Raw genomic sequence first — 21,611 nt, 5'->3', positions numbered from 1 at the left:
TATCTGGCTTTTTATGACAGTGATTTCATTGTCAAGGAGGGTCCACTGTGGGGACTTTGCCCTTGAACTCCCTGAACACCTCGGACGACGTTTGTATTGCCATGAGCAGGATCGATTGAGTAGAATTGGATGAAGATTACGAGGTAGGTGATTGTGGCCGTCATGAACTGTTGATTGTGAAAAGTGGTTATGTAAGTTTAGGGCTAAAGTGGAGGCTGATGAGAATATCTTACCCCACATAGCATTGTGTAGTCGATGGAGAAGAAGCCAAAGGCAGTGAATTTCATGTGGGAGATCATCGGATGGAGCCAAATGCTCAATTCTGCCGGCTGTATGAAATATTGAGGAGACATTCTACACCTTTACGTATTGATTTCAGATACTTACCACTTCCTTGTTGATTTGCAAATCTGAAAAATTCTGCAGAATTCTTATGGTTTCCATGTTGACCCGCTCGCAAATGGTTGTAATGCCAATCACGAGAAAAATGTTCATCAGGACAATGTTCAGAGACACCATGAGGCTCCACACAGAGAATCCTGAGGATTCTGGAAGTGCATTCATTGTTATTGTTGTCACATAGATGTAGTACACTTGGATGGATGTGACTGCGAAGATTGCCGTGATGGTGGTTAAGAAAGTTGGTCCTAGGAATAAGTCCAATGTTCGGGAGAGTTGGCAAATATTGCTCATGATGTCGTAGATCTTTGTGATGAGTTCCACAGATCTCTGCATTTCACCCTTCATGGATCCTGTCAGCATGGTAACAGCTGGCAAGGCTTTTAAGTACTTAGCGCGACCGTCAAGGCGCAGAATGCTGTTTATCAGGTGGCATCGTGTGGATATCCAGTTTATGAGGAACATGGATTGCAGCAGCGACAGAGAGTAGATGACTGAAGGCAGCGTGGCCACGGCCCAGTACCAAATGGGATTCATCTTGTATCTCAGCACAGTCACATAGCCGTCGAAGCATACAGATAGTATGAGGTAACTGCCGAACAGGATCAAGATAGTCCTAGATGTGATCAAGGAGCGATTGTAGCGAATGCTCTTGCCAACGCTCCGCAAATTCTCATCGATCACTTGAAATCCACTGATAACGTCGGCAAATGTGCGATACTTCATCAGAGTGTTAATCAGGATAGTTGTCAAGGATAATCCGTTGAGAATGAGTTGAATCATGTTGGAAATGGAGGAGATCCTATCGTTGCCTCTGTGCTCCAGGAAGAAGGACATTACAATCGCTCCCCAATAGATCACGAGGAAAACCGTCACGACAATTATACCGATCTTATCCTGAACAATTTCAACATTCTTTCCATTTCCCACCTTTTTGTAATTAGGATTCACACCAAAAAACCTGAAGCGCTTGAAGAAGACCTCAGAAAACGTGGAGAAGTCCATCCTGGTCGGTGTCACTTTCATTAATTGACCAGACTTGGTGCAATTTGTGCCTTTTCATTCCACACTAATGATAGTTAAAGTGTTACGAAAGTTTGTGAGAAAACTCACAGCACACCATTAATTATTCACACTAAAGGATTGATAATTCCAGAGTCCTATACTTTTTCTCTGATTTTGTGACCGTCATAAAAGGAGAATCCGAAGACGTTGGAGAATTGAATGAAAATGATCAGATATGTGAGAATGTAGCCAAACATCCCCACAAGCATGTTCAAGTCAATTCTGAAGAAATCCAAGGCGCTAAAGAATATTTCATTGGTGACATAAGGGAGGTTTCCCACGATCTTTTGAATCTCCTAGATATGTATTTAAACATTGCATTAGGATACTCCCATTAGGATTTAGTATGTTAATTTACTTACAATTGGCCGAAAATCCCGAGATCCTGTATTTTGTAACTTCTGTATTAGAACAATATTCTTTCGAGAGAGATTGTGGATTTTTTGGCATAGCCAAGTGACTCCTCCAGCAAGGATTAAGTTCCACAGGAGCACATTCACACTGCCGATGACAGAGCAGATCATCGTTGTGCTCCACGATCCTTGAGCAGTGAGAACAACGTAGACATAATACGATTGTATGCTGGACGTGACAAAAATTGTGCCAAAAGTAACGAGGAAAACCACACCGAAATAAGCATCTACGCATCTAGATAAATCTATGAGTTCAGTGAGGATGTAAAAGATTCCTGGGATGAAGGACGGAGGCTTTTTTCGCTCATTAGCAGTGACAAAGAGTTTTTTTGGAGGTGAAAACAGCTCTTGTGAGAGAATTTTTGTGCATTTCCTAAGGATACTGCAAATAAAGAGCAAGAAGAGGCACATTTGGACATTGACAAGTGTGAGGAAACACATCGGGAGAATACTAGTGATCCAGTAGAGAAGTGACAGTAGGTTTTGTACAGAAAAATTGAGATATGCGTCAAAGGAAATTATGTAAATCAAGAGAAACACTGCACTAATTAACAAAATGATTGCAATTCGGCGATGTTTTCCATGATGATCAACAATATTCTCGTTTCTAAGGCGATTCTCAGTGGCTTGAAGACTTCTCAGGATTTTTTGCAGATTCTTAAGTCGAATTATGGCATTTAGTAAGATTGCCGTGAGAGCCAGAGCATTGATGAGGATCTGAATGTTGTTGGACGTTTTTGTGAGCACATTTGATTTAGCCTCATTTCCAATCAAGCTTATCATTAATCCAAGCCAATAAAAGAATAGCAGAATTGCAATGAGAACTGTGTTTTTTCGAGATCTCGCAAGTATGCCGTTGTTTGTTATTCCCGGAATTAGCAGGAGACATTGGAAAATAGACACAAATATTTTCACGTTTTTGTCCATCCTGTGATCGATCTTCAACTAATTCGAATAGCGGGTATTACAATATGTTTATTGAAAGGTCGACTCGGGCGGGAAAACATTGCAGGGAATCGTGGGAAATTGTTCACATGATATCTACTTAATGTACTTATCCATAAACTTCTTGTGAAACTCCGAGCGCAGTGAGTCATTGATGAAGGCCGGGGCGCGCTTGCTGGGCTCATATCTGGCACAATTCTTAAACACCACATCATCATCCCATCGCCGTTTCACCTTGAGATCTCCTCGTGGGGCGGAGCTGTAGTTCAGTAGAGGATTTCCCGACAGGATGTTCTCCATTCGGATCCTCTCCTCTTCTTGCTTTCGCAGCGTCTCTCGGCGATTTGTATCCTGCGCACGTTCGCGCTTGATCTTGTTCAGCTCCGCCAGGAGTGCGGCTGTGTCATCATCTGAGTCATCAGAATCCGAGGAGTCTCCGTCAACGGGGTCATCAGCGTCGAGATTGGCTGCGGGAATCTGGTCCAGTTTGGGTCTCTTGCTTGCTGAGGCATTCTGCTCAATGGCACGACGCACTACAGCCGGAATGGGGATTGTGGCTTTACTCTTAACGCCACCCTCACGCTCACGCTCCTCCAACTCCTTCCGGAAGTCTCGGTTCCTCAGCTCATCGCTGCTGCCCTGTCCTTGCTCCCTGAAAACGACATAAAATTTTGTAAATTGGGATGCACAGTGCACGAAATATGCATTCAAAGTAGATAAAGCACCCCAATGCCACCAAAAAAGCCTCAATTTGACATAAAACGCAAGCAGAACCTAACCTGTATTTCAACTTTGTATGTCCGGGCAAATCTCGGCTGGAATATTGCTTAGATAATGCGCTAAGGTCTTTCTCGCCTCGTCCGGAGCCTCCGCGGGCAGGATCGAATGTTGGGCGAGCAGCTGTAGTCATTTTTCCACGAGAAAATGCGCAATTTTCCAAGGAGAGCAGCACTTATTTGCACGAAGCAAAACAACTTTTTATTCACCACTGTCAAACTCTGCGACCTTTTTGCAGTGCCGCACTCAGGGGAAGTATAAGATGAAATATTTCGTCTTGCATTTCGTATAGAAATGGGAAAATTGAAAAGCTTTATTAATATTGTAAATAATTAAAAATTGTTGAAAGTATCGCTGCTGAAGTTTGCCGGTGGCGGAGGAGGCATCCCACGGGGTGGGAATGGGGGTCGCTGAAAATTTCCAGCTGGCGGCATCCTGGGGAAATTTGGCGGCGGCTGAGGTGGCCGAGCTGAGGGGACTGACGGCGGACCGGGCGGTGGGGGAGCTGGAGGAAAACTTCCGCCAGGGTATCCGGGGCCACCTCCAGGGCCTCCGTTCTGCGACCACGGCGGCTGCTGAGGCATCATCCGAGGAGCTGGCGGAAGTCCCATCGGAGTGGGCGGCAGCGGTGGCTGGGAAGGCATGGGAGGCTGCATGGGTGGAAGTGGCGGTGGCGGCACCGTTGAAGGGAATGGCGCATTTGGCGGCGGAACGGGAGGCGGAGGAGGCGCGATCAGAGGCGGTGGAATCATGGGACCCATCATGCCTGCTGGCATCGGCATCATTGGCGGCACTGGAGCGTCCGCGAACAACTGATGTGGTCGGTCGGCGTGTGACAGAGGATTCTGAGCAGCTAATAGACGCTCAGCTGCTGATCCGTGGCGTTCTCCCTTGGAATCCTTCTTGAATGCATATGACACGGAAATGGGCCGGTTGCAGAGATACTGACCATTCATGGCATCCATCGCAGCGTCTGAGGCCTCGAAACTGGCGAAATTGATGAAGGCAAAGCCTTTGGAGTTGCCTGTCTCAGGATCTCGCATAATTTTCGGTGTCTGGAGAATCACTCCGAAGGCAGAGAAGGTATCGTAGAGAAGCTTCTCATCCACTTCCGTATCGAGATTACCGATGAAAATATTGGCTCCCACATCGAGATTCTTCTGATGGGCAGATGCCTTGTTCACGCGAATGGGTTTGCCATAGAGTTTGATCATATTCATGATCTTTATCCCATAGTCAGCATCCTCCTCGCCCAGGAACTCTACAAATCCATATCCCTGATGCATTTGCGTAACTCGATCCTTTGGCATGTGGACGTTTACTGCGTAGAAAAATATATAAAATTATCAACTTTGCTGGTTAAACAGATTTATGTGAACTCACCAACGGGTCCTGCCTGAACAAAGAGTTCCCAGAGCAGGGATTCTGTGACTTTATCATCCAATCCTCCAACATAGATAGTTGCATCTGGAAGAAAGTTAGGTTAGCAATAGAAACACCCAAAAACGTTCAACACAAATACTACCCACGTGAGAGAAAATTATGAAATATTGTAAAACGATAGTCATAGATTTTGTGAATAGTATTTTGCCCTCGTGAAAGACACATTTTCCTGCATAATTACCTTGATTTCTCTCCGCAATCGGTCCGGCTGCCATCCTTGTTTATGTTTTTCAACTCTTCTGATTCGATGAAGGTGGCAGCACAAGTGAGTGGTGAAAAGTGGTGAATTTGCATCGGGCAACCCTCTTTTAAAAACATGTCGACAATCAAGAATTGTACCGATTTTATAAATTTTTAATTAGAAATTTCAATAATTAACAATTACATCTTCAATGAACGCGTCCCTTAGAAGATGTTGAAGATGCCAATAATCCAGTCATACACATGTTTCTGGAGCAAAGAAGGAGGAGCGATTGTCAATAGGCAAACACTTATCTAAACCGATCTAAACTGTTGCATTGAGCTGGGATTCTGGCCGCACAAATTGCCGCACACCACGGTGCCCTGTGGCCACAGAATGGGCGGTCGGAGGGCCTCCAGAAGTGTGCTGAGAGTGCCAGGAGAGATCCAGACCTCAAAGTGGGTGTGCTCTTCGGGCGAGAATCAGTTTAACCGAAAAACCATAAAAATGTCCCGAAAGCCACATTGTTTGTGGTCGATGAGCACTTACGGGAAGGTGCACAATGGGAATTGGACAGGAAATTAATAGCATCTTAATCGGGTGACAATATGGTCAGGAAAGGGTCCATTGAGTCAGGGTAATAAACTGATTGTTGGCAATCTTCTGTAAAAGAAAATGCATTATTTTCATTATAGTTGAATTATTTTTTACTTACGCTTCTCAGTCTGTTGCAAGTGCAAAGTTTCGTGAATACTGGAAAGTTACAAAACTCTAATGAGTTTTAGTTGAATTATTGCATATTAAAGAGACAAACAGTGGAGGTTCATTTGTGTCCAAAGTATCTCATTTGGGCCAGTTGAAAACTTAAGCCTTTAAGCTTATTTCAGTAGACTTGGAGCAAAAAAGAGTTTTCACCTGGAAGTTCCACTGTCCTCTTGTTTCCCCAAAATTATTTGTTGCAACACAAAGGACGAGAAATCTCTTTGTTCTATTCCTTCAAACAGTTTTCCATCTCGTACACTTCAGAAAATCTCTGCAGTGCATCGAGAAAAAAGGCCTCCAGAGAGAGCGAGAGAGTGAGAGAGAGAGAAGGAGGAAAAAAAGGTGATTGAGGAGGAATTATCTGTGGAAGAAACATCACACTTGGAAGCATTTCAATTTTGCAATTGCACATTAAATCTTGAACAATAACCGCAAAGAATACGTAGGTATATTGGAGCTTTTTTCTCTCCCCCTCGGCATTGCATGCATCTGGAATACAAAATATTATTTTTAATATTCAATAATGTGTCTCATACGGTGTGTGTTTGTTATTTAGCTGCAGCAAAAAACCACAATATGCACAATATTATTTATTTTCATTTACTTTCATTATACAAATTTCATTAATAAATCAACAGAGTCTCTCCTTGGCTTCTCACTCACTCAAGTTACAGCGAATGGCGGAATTATGCTCTTCACGGAGGTTGAAAAATTTATGTTTTGTGTTGACAAAATTGCAGTTTTGCTTGAGCGAATAGAGATTCTTTTCCCTAAGAATTATCTATCGTAATTTCCTTTTTAAATAAGATGCTTTATTTACACTTGTAAAGGAGAGATGAGATGGGATGGAAAGATGGTGAGGAGATTGAATGTAACTATAGTAAATTCAGCGTGTGTTGATATTTTAGCATTCTTATAATCTTCTATTTACCTACAAAGTATATTCACTCACTATATAAAGTGTCTTTTCAGATTCATCTCTTCAGTACGGACGCCACACACTGTTGGGATCTCCTGGCACATCCCTCGAGTGTTGCGTCGAGTCTTCGTTCGCGTGATTCTCCTGTTCGTCGGTGGACATCAGAGCCGGTGGGGCTGCCGCTTCATTGCCCCCAATCTCAATCTCAATGCCTCTGCCGGCCCCGATGGAGCTGATGGTGAGTGAGTTCTCGGGGCTGAGGTACTGCTCGATCTTCTCGGGACCTCCGTGCAGGTGCAGATGGATCTGATTCTGGTTCACGGTGGAGTAGAGCTGAGGATAGAGCAGCATCGTTGGCGCCGTGTGACTGGGATACTGGTGCTGCACGGACGACGGGTGTGGGGGTGCAGGGGGTGGAGGGGGTGGCGGGGGAGGACAGGAGCTGTACTGGTAGTTGTTGTAGCCGTTGGACCAGTTGGCATTATAAGATGCATAGGAGTTCATGGGATCCAAATCGGGCGTGACTTTGGGGAGTCCTGCAGTCGGTCCGGGGGTGTTGAAGGAGCTCACGTGGCAACTGGCCTGGGGATGGTGACTTGTTGCATTCACACCAGCCGTGGGGTGGTAGTCAGTGGCACAAAAAGGCTGATCCGTGAGAACTGGGGACAAATGTAGGGTTGCAAATATAAAGAAAAAATAACGAGAAAGGAGAATGATAGACTAGATTACCTGTTGGCAGGTGGAGATTCGTGTGATCTATGGGTGTTTGGGCTTCATATCCGTAGGTGGCTGGATAAGCTGAGTATGTGGAGCAAGTGGAGCTTGGAGTATATCCCGCCCATTCAGCTGCCCCGATTAAATTGCCCTCTGTAAGAGAGATTGAAGACGAAGATCATGAACATTGCTCTTGACCTCTTCTCATTAGCAAAAGGGGAAAGATCAGTCGGAAGTCAAATGTTATTGAATTATGAAGAGCATGAATGGCTGTGAAAGGAAGTTATCAGTGAACGCGTTTTGCTCGAAATATGTACTTTATTACAAAAAAAAGAGAAGTTTTAAATGGAAATCCTTTTGTGTTTGGGTGGATGTTGGGCACAATGGGGCGTTTGCACGAGAGGTCACACAGGGGCGCAAAATGGTGATGAACAATGAATACAGGTGCAATTATATCAACAAAATTTCACGCGATCCGACGAAGGTGCATCATTGAATTTTATCTCCATTACGAATATTCTATGGGTGGAAAGAAAGAGGCTCTCCAGCACAACACACGATCATAATTTTCTTCGATAAAAATTGGTGTGTATTGAAAAACGGAAGAAATACGGCAACTGTTAATTTAACACGGCATCGTGTGTTCATTCATACATATAGTGAATGGGAGAGTGAGAAGAAATGAGGATTGGACGATATGATTGCACTTTTGAAGTGTGAAATTGATGTGTGTAATATATGGGCTGTCTCATTTGGGCTGATGGAATGCTGTTATTTCCCCACTTCGATGCAACAATGAGATTTTTCGTCTCTGCGCCCATCAGAAGGTGCGATCACGCAATCCAATACGATCAAAGCGATTGATAGGGAGGTGGCTGCTTCTGACGAACTTGAGCTTGATTGCATTTTGGGTCACAGGGGGCACAAAAGTATGCGTATTTTCACATTTTCACATTTTCATCTCATCACAATTTGCATGCTTGATTATTATTTCTCATTCTTGCTCCCACTTTTTTCCAAGCAGCCTGGCATATAGGATGAGCTGTGAAGCACGCAGACAATATCTCGTCATGGGTTGAAACGTGAGGACAGTTGCTAAGCCATCTGAGGGCGAATCAGGTAATCTGCGAAATTGCAATTGCTCCTTGAGCTTCTTGCATGCCCCTTTCTCACACTCGAGAAGCTATTTGACCGACCATGTCACGAAAATACGGCGAGAGGGAATTACATTATACAGGGTTGCGCCTTCTCATGGTTTCCTGATGAAGTGACGATACGAAATAGCCGGAATACTCAAAATTTGTCTTTAACATCATCAAACAAATACCGCGAAACGATCAATGACTAAATTTGTCTGTTTTCCCAAGTTCCTCATTCCTCTTCTGCGCCCCATGTCTATTTCTCTGTGGGAGTCTCTTGCGTTTGTGTGAATAAAAAGTGCCAATCAATTGGCGCTAAAACTCCTCGATCCGGGAAACAGGTATCTACCTGATTAGTGATTTGAGATTCACCGGAAATTCTTTGATTTCTTCGCTATTAGCCGTACAAACACACAAATTACAAATGACCACACACATCTCACAGTCTCTAATGATGATGACTTGAGATAAGGGCGATGGGGAATGAGACGAAACATAAATCTCACGTGTAAAAGAGCGCCAAAAGCAGCTCATAATCGACAAGGTCGTTTGCTTGCCAAAAGAATTTGGCCGAATATCCTATTAAATGGCAATAAATGATTTCTGGCTGCGAACTGTTAGAGACGAATAGTGCGGCTTTCAGAGCATTGAAACACATTGTGTGGAAATGTGGTAATAATCGGAGAGTGATTACTCGTGACCTTGTTGGCAATCTGGCTACTTTCAAATTCATATGCATTTATAGAGAGATTTTCTTGGAAGTTTTCACTTATTAATCAATATTACGTTGATATGTGCGTAAGTGGATTCTCCAGATTTATTTTCCTGCCGGTTCATTTGAATATGTTTCTTGAAAATTACAACTAAAGGTGCTTTTTCATGAGCATATTTAAATGGGTAAATGTTAAAAACGATGACAAATCACAGCTTTACATATGATTTATCTATCATGGAAATCTTTGACATATTGCTGGAATGGAACGGGACAGAAATTTTCCAGAAGAAAATCTGAGCAAGACAATTACTGGAAAAGACTGATTCTCTTGATTGAAATTCCACGAGAATTTCTGAAGAAGACAGAGCGCAAAAGCACGAGTGCGAAAGAAAAACATGGCAAAATCGATGAAGCGAGAAATTCAAACAAAATTGAACTCGAATTATTCTAATATCGCGTCTTTTTTCTTTCACTTCTTAATGCAATGCAATTTTCTTAGTAAGATTATTGCATTTTTTTTCTCCTAACAACTTGAGTTTTTTCTTGTGACTTCAGCATGCAATCGAATACCATTATACGATCGAGGATGCTCAACAGGGATTCTGATATCAAGACTGATCCTTTGTCGTATCAATTTCACTGGAATGGGCGGCAAAAACTGATCAAGAAGGAAACGTGTGTGTGGCAACACTTTGCAGAATTGGAGGTGAAAGACATGGTAAGTTGATACATAAACTGCAGATTTTCTTCTTCAATCATATTTTTTTCTTCTTCGCTTGCCTGCTCAATTATACCAGTGAAGACAAACATTTTATCTTCAATGACATGTGATCCTATAATAAGTGACAACTTCCATGGGCTTCTGCATGGGCAAAATCGCATTAGAATTGTACTGAATCAACACGTCGATATTGAGAGAAAATGTAACTTTTTGTGTGTGGAAAATAGTGTGCAGTATAGCACGTAATGCAATTGAAAGAATAGATATCTTCTTGTGATAATTTGATGAGAAAAAGATCAGGCAATTCGCGATCACTTTGGTGTTACGTGGCATTGATTGCACTGACATCCGGTGTATTATTGAATTTTTCTGCCCAGCGAAATGGGGATTATTGAAACAAATAATAATAAATGTGCAAGAATATGAGTGTGAGAGGTTAAAGAATAATAACAACAATTTTCACTCATCTCAATGGGTTCAATGATGAACAACACACAATCAATCCGCCTCTCGATGTGCACTGACTCGGGTGCAAAGAGGTCGAAAGAGATCAAGAAGAAAATTTGCGCGCAAGGTGGATTAAAAAAGAAGTTATTATTTTGTTTGCAGCGAAATTACATATTGGCAGATTATTATATTGGAGGAGAAAGAGTGCAATGTTGGGTGTTGAAAGGGGATTTTGGACTTTTTATCTGTCACAATTTACTTGAAAATTTAAGCATTATTATTTTCCGTTGTTGTTTGACTTTGTAATTAACACCCCAAAAAGGTAAAGGATGTTTCTGGGTGGGCCACCAAATCAAATTCCATTTATCGGGGTTTTTGCGGGACCAGGAAAAGAGGAGGGCGAAAAATTGGATGTGGTTTTTTACCACGTGAAACTCTCTCAATTGAAATTGAAAATTGAGGAAATCTGCTCTATTGACAATTATGTACATTGCATGTTGAAGACTGTTTTAATGTATATAAGCGGAGTACTTTAAGGGCGCTGTTTTAGGTAAATTTGTCCCTCTTGTCTTCCATGAAGAATCTCAGATGTGTTCTTAATTAATACAATCACAAAGTTGCTGAGCGTCTTGTGTCAGTGGGATGAAGATAATTAATCTAAATATGCTGCATATTTAGATGGAAGAGAGCGAGAGAGTAGCGCTGCGGTAGTGAAATCTTACGTGGACGAATATCTCTTTTCATAAGCACTGTAGCATTATTTGTCACACAGTATTGACATGATTCTTACCCTCCTGGAGTTGAAATTTAAATGAGACGAGGAGGTGTAGAGTGTGACGGAATTGTTTGACTACTTCGTCAATTTGATATTGAGGACAAAACATCAACAAACTCTGCGTTTGACATATTTTGTTATTAATTACCTTGGCATGCTTTCATATTCATGTTATGTGTTAAAACATTAATTTTTCTCATATTCAACGTCAAATCTCAATAATTCCTCGTCTTTAACATTCATACAAAATATATTGTACGCAATATTCTAATATTATTTTCAGGAAACTTTTCACATTAATTGTTTCTTGTGTTTTTTTTCCTCAATGAAACCCTTCGAGGTGCAAATATGAATGAGAGCCTCTATTCATTGAATGTGTCTTAAACCACAGCGAGAAACCTTTTTTCCCTCAAAACCTTATATTGAGTGGTTGGAAATGTACAATTTCATTAAATTGAGGAGCCACGAATGTGTGGTCAAAACTCCCGATGACCACAAACTTTGTCGAATTTGATTTAATTTCAGCCTTTCGAGGGTGTGCACCTAATTTTGTAGTGATTTACTGGTTTACCTAATTATAATTAAATTGTCCATCACACTAAATCGTGTCTCCATGATTAGATTTTGGTTTTTGGGCGAATTTTTATTGGCTTTGCTTATTCCAATTTGCCTCTTTTTTAAAAGTGATTCCATGAGATTATTGTACGAGGCATGATTATTTGGTAATTTAGTCGAAAAGGGTTAATTTTATTTAAATCACACTCAAAAGTATAATATGAGAAATGAGCAGAGAATATAATTTGCATCTGCAAAACGAAGGCAATGATCCTCTCAATTTCTTTTCATCTCCTTCGTATTTGAAAGGTAGGAGTGTGCTTGTTGAAAGTGTGTTTGAGAAATGAGAGTTACAAATGGGATTTTCAATGGGCTAAATCTAAATTGATTCTGCCACAATTCCATTAATGATTGCTGCTATTAGATGTGTACCTATATATATTTAACAAATTTTCAGTGACTCACCGTGTATTTGTGGTGCATTTGGCTTATAGTGATCCTGACAGTCGACTGTGGAGGACGATGACGGAATGCCGTTTGAGGATGGTGACGTATGACCCCCAGAAACCCCCATTGAGGCTGTTGGGGCTGAAGGCAACTGGTTGATGGACGAGGTGGCGGGTGTTTTCCGTCGATAGGGCTCCAACTCTCTCAGATGACCTGTAAATGGAGCATCGAGGAATGGCCTCTGACCGAGACCTAGAGCACGATATTGGTGACCACCAGTTGGACCTAATTCGGAGAGAAAGAGAAACGCCACGGTGAGTTACATTTGATCCTCCACCTCTCTTTTCTCCTCAACACTCGCTGCAAATTGTGTTCTGGGCCGGAGTCAATTTTGTGCCTATAATTTGTCCAGCACACAAAATCATTTCCTCCATGCATCCTCTATTTCTTCTCACCCATCGATTCATCAGCCCAACGCTGTGGGGTTGAGAGTCTTTTTGGGCAACAGTTGCAATTTTGTCCCATGCATGCGAATGTGTTTTCACCTGATTTGATAGTCGCTTGTGGCAGTTTATTGACCAGAAATTAGACACCTCACCTGGCCACTGTGCAGCAATCCACATTGTAATGCACAGGAGGTGGAATCTGGGGCGCTTGGCGAGTGAGATGTGCGAGGATGAGGTGGGGGACTCAGTGACGGGAAAGTGGATGAATAAACGCAAAACCGAGCGTCCGTTTATCTGTGTTTTGTGGACGTAATGAAGAGCAGCGGTTTGATATTCTAATCCTATTTCTACGTAAATACGCAACGTGCGGAGGAGAGGGAAGGTGAAGGGACAACAGGAAATAACTGCTGGCACGCAATCAACTGGCAGGAGCCGACGGTCGCTCCGAATCCGCACAATTGTCCAGGAGATAACTGAATTTCGCCGTGGTACATCACTTGACAAAGTGGCAGCACACGCACAGGAGCGAATGTACCTACGCATTTTCGCGTTGAATTTAGACGGAAATTCACAAGAGGGGTGGCCAAGTTTTCACGACCATGAACCGTTTGATATCATTTCTATTTGGGGTGAATGCGAGGAGGGATCCGTGTGACCTGCAGTGTGCGATTAATGAGGCTAAAATCATTAGCAGATATGTAAATGCCTGGACTAGACATATTTTGTCACCAATGTGGGGCGGAGTGAAAAATAATAAATATTTTGTACTATCTGTGGCGTTCATAGGCAGTGTTAGTGACACATGTCCTATTTTGTTACTCTAATTTCATGTAACGCACATATTTAATATCGTGTCATGGACAAATTTCTCTGGAATTAATTTTCAGTCTGGTTTAAGGTTCTAAAAAATTTGATTAAAATATCCAACGGGAATTCTTTTCTTCCCATTGAAGCTGTGAATTTCCGTGTTTAGCTAGATGTCTGATTTTTGGCCACAAGTATACTTTTACTAATGACTAAGTTGTATACCACATTTGGAGTTCTCAGCACGAATCCTTAACTCTTAAACGGGACCTCAATCGTGCGGATGCCTTGTGAAGGTATTTTCGGAGTTGACGAATCGTCAGTCAGTTCAATTTCACGTGCTTCCTTCCTCACTTGCACGCGTTTAGAGATTGGATAAGCGCAGCTAGTGTATTTTTCGCCCACACGATTCGCTTCCTGTGTCCAGTGATCAGTCTCTCGAGTCAGTTACTAATGTATTAGAGCGGTTGGGCTATTTGCAAAGTTGCGTCCACTGGCAAGATACTTTGCCCACGGATAATTTATTGCACGGGGTGATTTACGAACGAATTGGTTGGGGTTAAATTTTGTGTGTGCGAAACTGTGGGAAATTTCAGCTCTTTCGCTTGATGAGATCTTCTCTGTGATTTGCAATTGAGCCACACATTTGTTTTGAATCAAGAATTTTATCAAAGCCCAACCTCAGTGTGTGTGCAATAGAAAAAAAGGCAAAGTGCTATGATGTGAAATCGTAACAAAGTGTGGTGATATATGAAAAATAATTCGTATATGAGAGTTACTATCCGACAAAACTTGAGACATTCTCACGATACATATATTTTCTTCCTTATCGCCACTCTACACGTTTTTTCTCTAAGCTGTGAGAATAGAATAACAATATGAGTGTGATAAAAAACGTTTGTGTATTGCTTGAGATGGTGTAATTAGAAAAGCGTGAAATGCTAAAATTTAGGACTAGTCTCATTGGCTTCCCTCTTTATCTTCTCAGCTGGGAGAATTCTCATCACTATCGGTGTGAGAAATTTACTGGACAGCCAGAGTGTTATGCAATTGTGCGAAAGTGAGAATAGATATTATCAAAAATTGATATACCAAACCATCTCTCAACATGCGATTTCTCGCGTGAATATCGTGGCTCACGTGGAGTGATGATATTGACCAGAAAACAGTCTGTGAGATTTTTTTTTGTACATTTTTGGATTTTTTCTGAGTTAATTGTGGCTGTGTCATGTGGTTAGTGAGAACTGGCTGGTTTTGCAAATGCATACATATGTATACTCATTTTTTATGCATTAACGCTAAAGTTCATTACACGACTGCAAACAACACAATTTGTAATACGACAAATTTGGCGCACGCACGAATAATGAGATGCACATGTGATATTTTTAAGTGTCTCGTAACGCGCGCGTCTTCCAATTGGAAAGCAACATATGTTTTGACCACAGAGAGAAAAGTCTAATAATCATGTGTATTTTTAAGAGATAATTTCTTACTAGTTTTCGATCGTGGTTCACGAGGACCATCGACAGTCACTTTAATTGCTTTGCTATACGTTGTCACTTGAGGTGGTGTCGTCGAGACGGTGATGGTGAGTGTGAAGCTTTTCCCTGAAATGAGTGAGGAGAATAGTATACAAATTAATCCACTGACTTTGAATTGCAATTTAAGCTGCTGATTTGAAGAGGTTTAGCGCGTGAAAATGAAAGCGAATGGCGGCAAATATCACATAAAACCAATTGATTTACGACACCCAGAGTCGCTTCATAATATTTGATGGTGGTGCACATAAAGGTGTGTGAAGTGTTGGGGTGTTGTTTATGGTGGAAAATTGCAACATAACGCACACACAATATCTGTACAAACAACAGTCTATGTCTGAGCTGGCAACACTTGGAAATTCATCCGTGAAATTGAGATCCAGTGGCCAAGTTGGGTGATCTTTCAGGGCACACTGAAGTGCACACACAGTTTTTAACGCTACAAAGTGTGGGGGAGGTGCACTGGAGAGATTCACGCACAAATATAATTATGGGTTGGAGTTACTTAAAAAGCAATTAGCTTTATGTTTCAGTAGCAACCACAAAACCACCATTGGAGTGGAAGCTATCATGAGAATTGCTACAAATTTCACACTATATCTCATTCTATTTTCTATTTTGGCTTTTTTGGACGCTACTGCCTCAAATTTGAGAAGCACTTTTCCCTTCGTCAATTTCTTCCACATCAAATGTGTGTCTGAAGACAGAGAGGATTAAGGAATATAAAAGCAAAAGGTGAAGATGACATGTGGAAGGTGAGAAGTGCCCCTCAATGAATTGATTATTAAAAATTCATGGTAATAATTCTAAATGCTGACTTTAATGAGCCACATTATTACTTTTAATAGCTTCAACAATCGTAAAAAAGGGAGGCAGCGCGGAAGGAGAGTCAAAACACCAAAGCTCAACCACATACAATTGTGTGACCCTTCGCGTCTCGAACGCGACTCAGTGTGGGAGACGTGAATACGGAGATTGAATTATTTGTTGGCATCTTCGGGAGTATGCCGCCAAGAGGTTGATCGCGAAGATGCATTGGCGAAACGAGGTAACGATATATCGATTATTTTTAGTGTTGGTTGGGACTTTGGTGTCTGGAAAAAGTGTGGAGCGCACGATAATTAATTTTTTGCACACATCTGGGCAAATTTTGGCGGTAATTCTGTGTGTTGTGGGCGAAAAAATGTGCATATAAAAGTGATGGATGATCATTTAATGAATGTCAGCGGAAGGATTGAAGTTTTCCTCTATGGTAAGAGTTTGGTTATATATCTTATGGGGCGTTGATGGTGAAAAAAAAACTTCCATCGTCTTTTGATGAAATACCTAAGCTGAAATAGCATTTGAAACTCTCAGTGAGGGAGAAGATGAGTCTTTCACTTTGTCGAGGAAGAGAGATAAATAATTCATGTAAATTAATGGCACGTGTCAGTAACATTATAGAAGGTAAAAAGTTGTGAACCGATTTATCTTTTTGATCCATATAGATGGAACTTCTTTCGCATCCAATCTAACTCATTTTTCTCCAAGCATGGTGGAAATAATTAAAAGACTAAATCGTATTATAACGAAATGGATTAATGTATATGGAGTCTATTTTGAAGCTCATTCACTCCCTTGTGGCTATTTCTATCCACTTGGGAGCAAGTTCTTGAAATTCTTTCACTTCATCACATTTGGACAATGGCGGAGTGAGAGAAGAAGTGCTGAAGAAAATGATCTTTGCTACAATTTGGACTTTTGTCTGGGCACTTGTGTGTTGGTCTCTGTATCCAGTCGAAAAGTCTTTGAAAATTGGGTTGCCGCACTTTTCAGGGCATTGAGAGAAAGAGACTTTTCAACACCTTGCCCAAGTTTGAGAGAATGTGCGCGGAGAAAATATTGCGGGTGAAAAAAGAGAAGATCTTCACATTTTTATTATTTTCAAAGGAGGACGATGATGATCTTTGATGGTGTGCACACGCAAATAATGAGAATTTAATGGGGATCCATTTGTATTGTGGCTTTGTAGTCAAGAGGTGCGATTTATTATGATAAATGATAACAAATAAATTATACAATTTTATACAATAAAACAATGTTGGGCATCTATGGAATTTTCACCGTTAGCAAAGTGAGAACTCCTTTACAATATTCAAATGAAATGAGTTCTATTTCGCCAATTGTATGCCCAGAATTATTGGATGCGTGAATTAAACTTATGATCTCTTTTTACTATGTCCGCGCTTTGATCTCTTATTTGGGGTGTTTTTCTGAACGTCGGGAAATATACTGCCTTGCCATGCAAATGCAGCGTAAAATTGCATTTGAAAGACATAAAGTAGCCTAAAATCGATGAATGCAATTGCACCGTGAATAAGCGTGGCATGGGAGGAGGGAATATAGTGAAATTTGCGTAGTAAATTGTGGTGTAAATGGACGAGCAATATACATATCGAGAGATATTTGCTATGCATTCTCACCCTCTCAAAGTCACCTTCTCACACTCCCACTCTTGGGCATTTTTACCGCAGTTGTTGCGTACATTTTTCCACCGGGGGCAAATATGCGATGTTCTGTGAAAAAGAGGGTCAGAAAGGCAGGGCAGATGAGGTGGGCAACCAACCGTGAACGGTGGGGGTGGCAGAAAACACACTCCGGAGAAATGGAGTGGGTGTTTCCCAGTTTGGTGTGGAGCGCACAAAAAAAAATGTTTCGCGGTTGGTGAGCACACGCGGGAAAAAATGCAGCGAAATAGTGCATTTCCAATGGAGATGTCCAGCGAATAGGCAGTGCGGAAGCATTTTGCGTCAGGGGTGAAAGCTCGTGGAGTGCTGGGAAAAGGTCAAGGGTGGAAGAGGGGTTTAAAGCCTATTTAGCGTGATTATGGGAACGGGATGTAAATCGTTTTTGGGGTTGAATGACAATGTTTAACCGACATGCAGAAAAAATATTATTTGATCTTTGTTTATTGTTGATACTTGTTGAGAGTCACAAATCCGCTTAACTCTGACTGAATGTGCTTTTTATATTCCTTATTGAGTTGCCATTTGGAGGGCGACCGGCAGAGAATAATGTGTCAAAGGACACTGTGTAATAATGAAAAACAGACGGTCCATTGCCATTCTCCGCACATCTCTTCCCATTTGTGATTTTGTCTATTTTGGGGTATTTCAATTTGATATCGCGGTTGGGGTTAAATGAAACTTCTCTCATCATCATGTTCAACTGTCATTGACAGTTGAATCAAATCAAATATCACGGAAGGGCGAAAAGGGGTAGAGACAGTGAGCCAAAGAGGGAGAGAGAGAGAGAGTTTGATGATTTTATTTGACCATTGAGATTGAGGAGTTCGCATGTTGTGATTCATTGTGTATTTACTTAAATCATTCACAGACACTCACCTCGACCACTTCTTCCCACGAATCGAAGATCATTGAATTTGGCAACTTGGTTTTTCATCACGGCCGAGCAATTCCGCAATTCTGCACAGTAGTTCTCATCATTGCCGGCCCGAACGGTCACCATTGTGCCGTCACCGACGTCCACAAGGGCGACCACCTTGAAGGCGATCGGGAGGGTTTTATTGGAGCGCCAGTGGGTCGGTAGGGCCGAGCAGAGGAAATATGGACTTCCCGTTCGAACTGCAACGAGAAACTCAGGTGAGTATTGCTTTACTCATGGCTGTCGCGGTGAAGCCTTGCAAAATCTCAGTCAATGAGGGGATCGAATGAACTGATCTCATTTGGGCCTTTTCTTTTTGTCTTGCTGTCGATTTTGCATGATCGAACTCACCAAGTTCTCCTGGATACTCTTGTTGCGCCTCGAAGACGAGCCGCTCTGTCCACCAGAGATCTTGCGAGCCTGGCGGTGAGCCACTGCAGCTCGTGCCGGGGGGCTCTAACATGCCCCCCTTGTGATCACCCCAATCACTTGCGGTGGCGGCGTCTAAACCGCCGCCGTTGCCACAGTTTGTGCTGCCACCCCCTGCCTGGTGCACTGCCGTTGCCCCCGACGCTGGCAGATGCATTCGTGTGGAATTTAGTGGAGCTATTTTGACTGGCTAGATTCACGTGGGTCACAAGGAAATATTGAAAGATCGATCGCTCACTGTGCGGTTTTCCTCTAGGAGTCACTCAATTGCTCACTGTGGTATTTTGATCACTCACAAAACTTGTAGTTTCTCGGGAAACACCTCAAGAGGTGATTGAATCGTCCGATTCGCCAAAATATCACTGCCTTTCCAAGTAATTATTGATTTTAGTCATCAATTGGCTGCTAAAGTTGGTGAATGAACAAGAGATCCACTTAGTCATCGGCGGCGCTCAGTGGTATTTCCACGGTGCATTACTTTTTCCACAACATATCCGCGAGACTTCCATCTGAATGTTGTAGTTCTTACGATCTATGGACACTCAGAGAGATCACTTATGGGAGCGTACAAGAAATTTGGCGGGAATTTCTCAGTACGCATGGAGTGGAGGATGTAAAAACTTGTATTCAAATAGTGATGATTCGTCGTCACCTTCGCAGAATTAACACACTTTTGATTACATCACAGAAATTACCACGTCTGAAACGGTTTTACCATCTGATTGCACACTGTTTTCTTTGCTAAGCGAACAAAACACTAGTTTAGAAGTCTAGCACATAATTATCTGGCTTCTGCAGATTGCTAAAATCGTTCTCGCGGAGTTGCGACAGTGCCCACGAAGGCTTCTCAGCCACTGTGTGTGATGCCGCGGAGTGTAGAAACAACAGGTGTGCTCGCGAATCATGCACGACGGTGACTAAACAGTGTCTATGAAGTGTGGAGTGTCCAAAGCTCCACATATAGGAGAGACTGTGCGACCGAGAGCACACCAGGCTCGCGTCAGGCGGAGTGAGTGAGAGCTCATGTCCATTTGGCGCGACCCGTTCCGTGACTTCACTGTTTGTTTCTCTCGCACAAACACCAATGCACAACATCTAAGAATGATGTGAGATGAATGACGTTAGTGAATGAGTCGCACCAGAAGGCGAATATCTCTGGGGATTGTCCGGAAACTCCACGGGGCGTCCAAGGAAAACCGGGGAAAATTCCCTGACTGACATGAAAGAGCCGGGAACGGGAATAAATATAGGTGACAAATTAACAGTTTCTCCTCTTCGTGAATTATTAATTTGGTAATAGTAAGGTGGAAAATCTAGTTCAATTAAGTTTAAAATGGGTGAGGAGAAAATGCAATTTTTATAACCGACAATTACATTGCTATTGGTTTAATGTGAAAATTTCTAGATAAATTAATTATAAGTCGATCTTATAGTATTATTGTTGTTCTGGTGACAATTATCATATAATTTCCAACCCTCTTATTAACGAATTACGCCCCAAAATTTCTCAATTTTTTTTTTGCTTTTCTGATGGTTTTTTTATTAATACTTAAAACTAATTATTTCCTCCGCTGAAAGTCTGGCATTTTCAGGGAGGATATTATTTTAATGAGACAGTAAGCGGAAAAAGGACTATTGTATTTGTATGTTTCGGGTAATTTCGGTGATAATATTAATATAAAGAGAGCAAATGAAGTGAGGGAATAGGTGGCGTGTAAGAGCGAATGGGACAGGAAGGAAAAGCAGCAGATATTCCCTGTGCACATTGTGTTTTGCGGTTTTTCGACACAAATATACTTGAACTGGATGGCAGACAACAATAACATAGGGACGACGGTGCATGTAGCATTTGAAGCCAGGAAAAAAGCCAGGCTGTATGAGGCAAACTGTCAGTCTTTTCAATTTCAGAAGTTTCTTGACTTCATGAAAATACATATCAGCAACTATGTAGCTCATGTGTAGCATGGCTAAGTGATGCTTCTGTACATCTCTTACATAATTTTTCCGGTACTTCTCAACTTATTTCTTCAGATGTTTGACAAATTAATTATTAAATTTGGATGTTATTACATTTCACGCGATGAATCTCTCATATCTCCTTTATCTGGCGGAGAATTGAATGAAGGTACTCGATGGTGGATGGTGCAGCGCGTCTTTGTGTGTCTCTCTAAAGGACTTTAAAGAGCTTCTTCGCGGTTTTGTGGTTAGAACAAGGTGCGTAAAATATTAATTTTTTATTTCACAATGCATGTATTGTGATTGAATGTAAAAAATTACATATTTAACGTTCCTTTTAAATGAAGGAAAATATGGGGTCTTGCCGGTCTTGCACATGACTTTCCTGACGGATGAATGCAAAGACGGAAGATTTTTTGTGCATTCTGGAGCCATTTCATATTGTTTTACTTTGAAGGATTCTGTACAGTATAATTTTTTTTCATTTTGTGGAGAAAAAATACCTTTTGCGCATGTGTTGGGCAATTTTATGGAGACAGGAGACAGAAGCATTCGTTTCACTGGTGAAATTGATGCTTTTTGTCGTGCTGGATGA

At 41.8% G+C, this 21,611-nt stretch overlaps 4 protein-coding genes across 5 annotated transcripts; all 4 read right to left on the bottom strand.

Annotated features, from left to right (window-relative positions):
• Nucleotides 1–11: 11 nt before the first annotated feature.
• LOC132262461 (putative gustatory receptor 28b) lies at nt 12–1,404 on the bottom strand. Its single transcript, XM_059761734.1, has 3 exons — nt 388–1,404; nt 234–329; nt 12–167 (listed from the first exon to the last, which is right to left on the bottom strand). Exons 1-3 carry the CDS (start codon nt 1,402–1,404, stop codon nt 12–14), a joined length of 1,269 nt encoding a protein of 422 aa, XP_059617717.1.
• Nucleotides 1,405–2,814: 1,410 nt separating this feature from the next.
• On the bottom strand, nt 2,815–3,818 carry LOC132261792 (protein CWC15 homolog). The gene is made up of 2 exons (XM_059760762.1): nt 3,602–3,818; nt 2,815–3,474 (listed from the first exon to the last, which is right to left on the bottom strand). Exons 1-2 carry the CDS (start codon nt 3,730–3,732, stop codon nt 2,919–2,921), a joined length of 687 nt encoding a protein of 228 aa, XP_059616745.1. The 5' UTR covers nt 3,733–3,818; the 3' UTR covers nt 2,815–2,918.
• Nucleotides 3,819–3,827: 9 nt separating this feature from the next.
• Nucleotides 3,828–5,707, bottom strand: LOC132261789 (splicing factor 3B subunit 4). Its single transcript, XM_059760758.1, has 3 exons — nt 5,224–5,707; nt 4,983–5,066; nt 3,828–4,920 (listed from the first exon to the last, which is right to left on the bottom strand). The coding sequence occupies exons 1-3, from the start codon at nt 5,255–5,257 to the stop codon at nt 3,932–3,934; spliced, it is 1,107 nt and encodes a 368-aa protein (XP_059616741.1). The 5' UTR covers nt 5,258–5,707; the 3' UTR covers nt 3,828–3,931.
• Nucleotides 5,708–6,560: 853 nt separating this feature from the next.
• Nucleotides 6,561–19,713, bottom strand: LOC132261788 (protein lozenge). 2 transcript variants are annotated; one of them, XM_059760756.1, is made up of 6 exons: nt 18,983–19,713; nt 18,592–18,831; nt 15,164–15,277; nt 12,436–12,702; nt 7,634–7,771; nt 6,561–7,563 (listed from the first exon to the last, which is right to left on the bottom strand). In XM_059760756.1, the coding sequence occupies exons 1-6, from the start codon at nt 19,215–19,217 to the stop codon at nt 6,968–6,970; spliced, it is 1,590 nt and encodes a 529-aa protein (XP_059616739.1). In that variant the 5' UTR covers nt 19,218–19,713; the 3' UTR covers nt 6,561–6,967. The 2 variants fall into 2 exon arrangements, with proteins under 2 accessions (XP_059616739.1, XP_059616740.1); XM_059760757.1 differs by lacking the exon at nt 15,164–15,277.
• Nucleotides 19,714–21,611: the final 1,898 nt, after the last annotated feature.

Source organism: Phlebotomus argentipes, unplaced genomic scaffold (genome assembly GCF_947086385.1).
Source record: "Phlebotomus argentipes unplaced genomic scaffold, Phlebotomus argentipes genome assembly contig_15, whole genome shotgun sequence".
NCBI classification, from domain to species: Eukaryota; Metazoa; Arthropoda; class Insecta; order Diptera; family Psychodidae; genus Phlebotomus; species Phlebotomus argentipes.
This window is presented reverse-complemented; position numbering and strand designations above follow the sequence as displayed.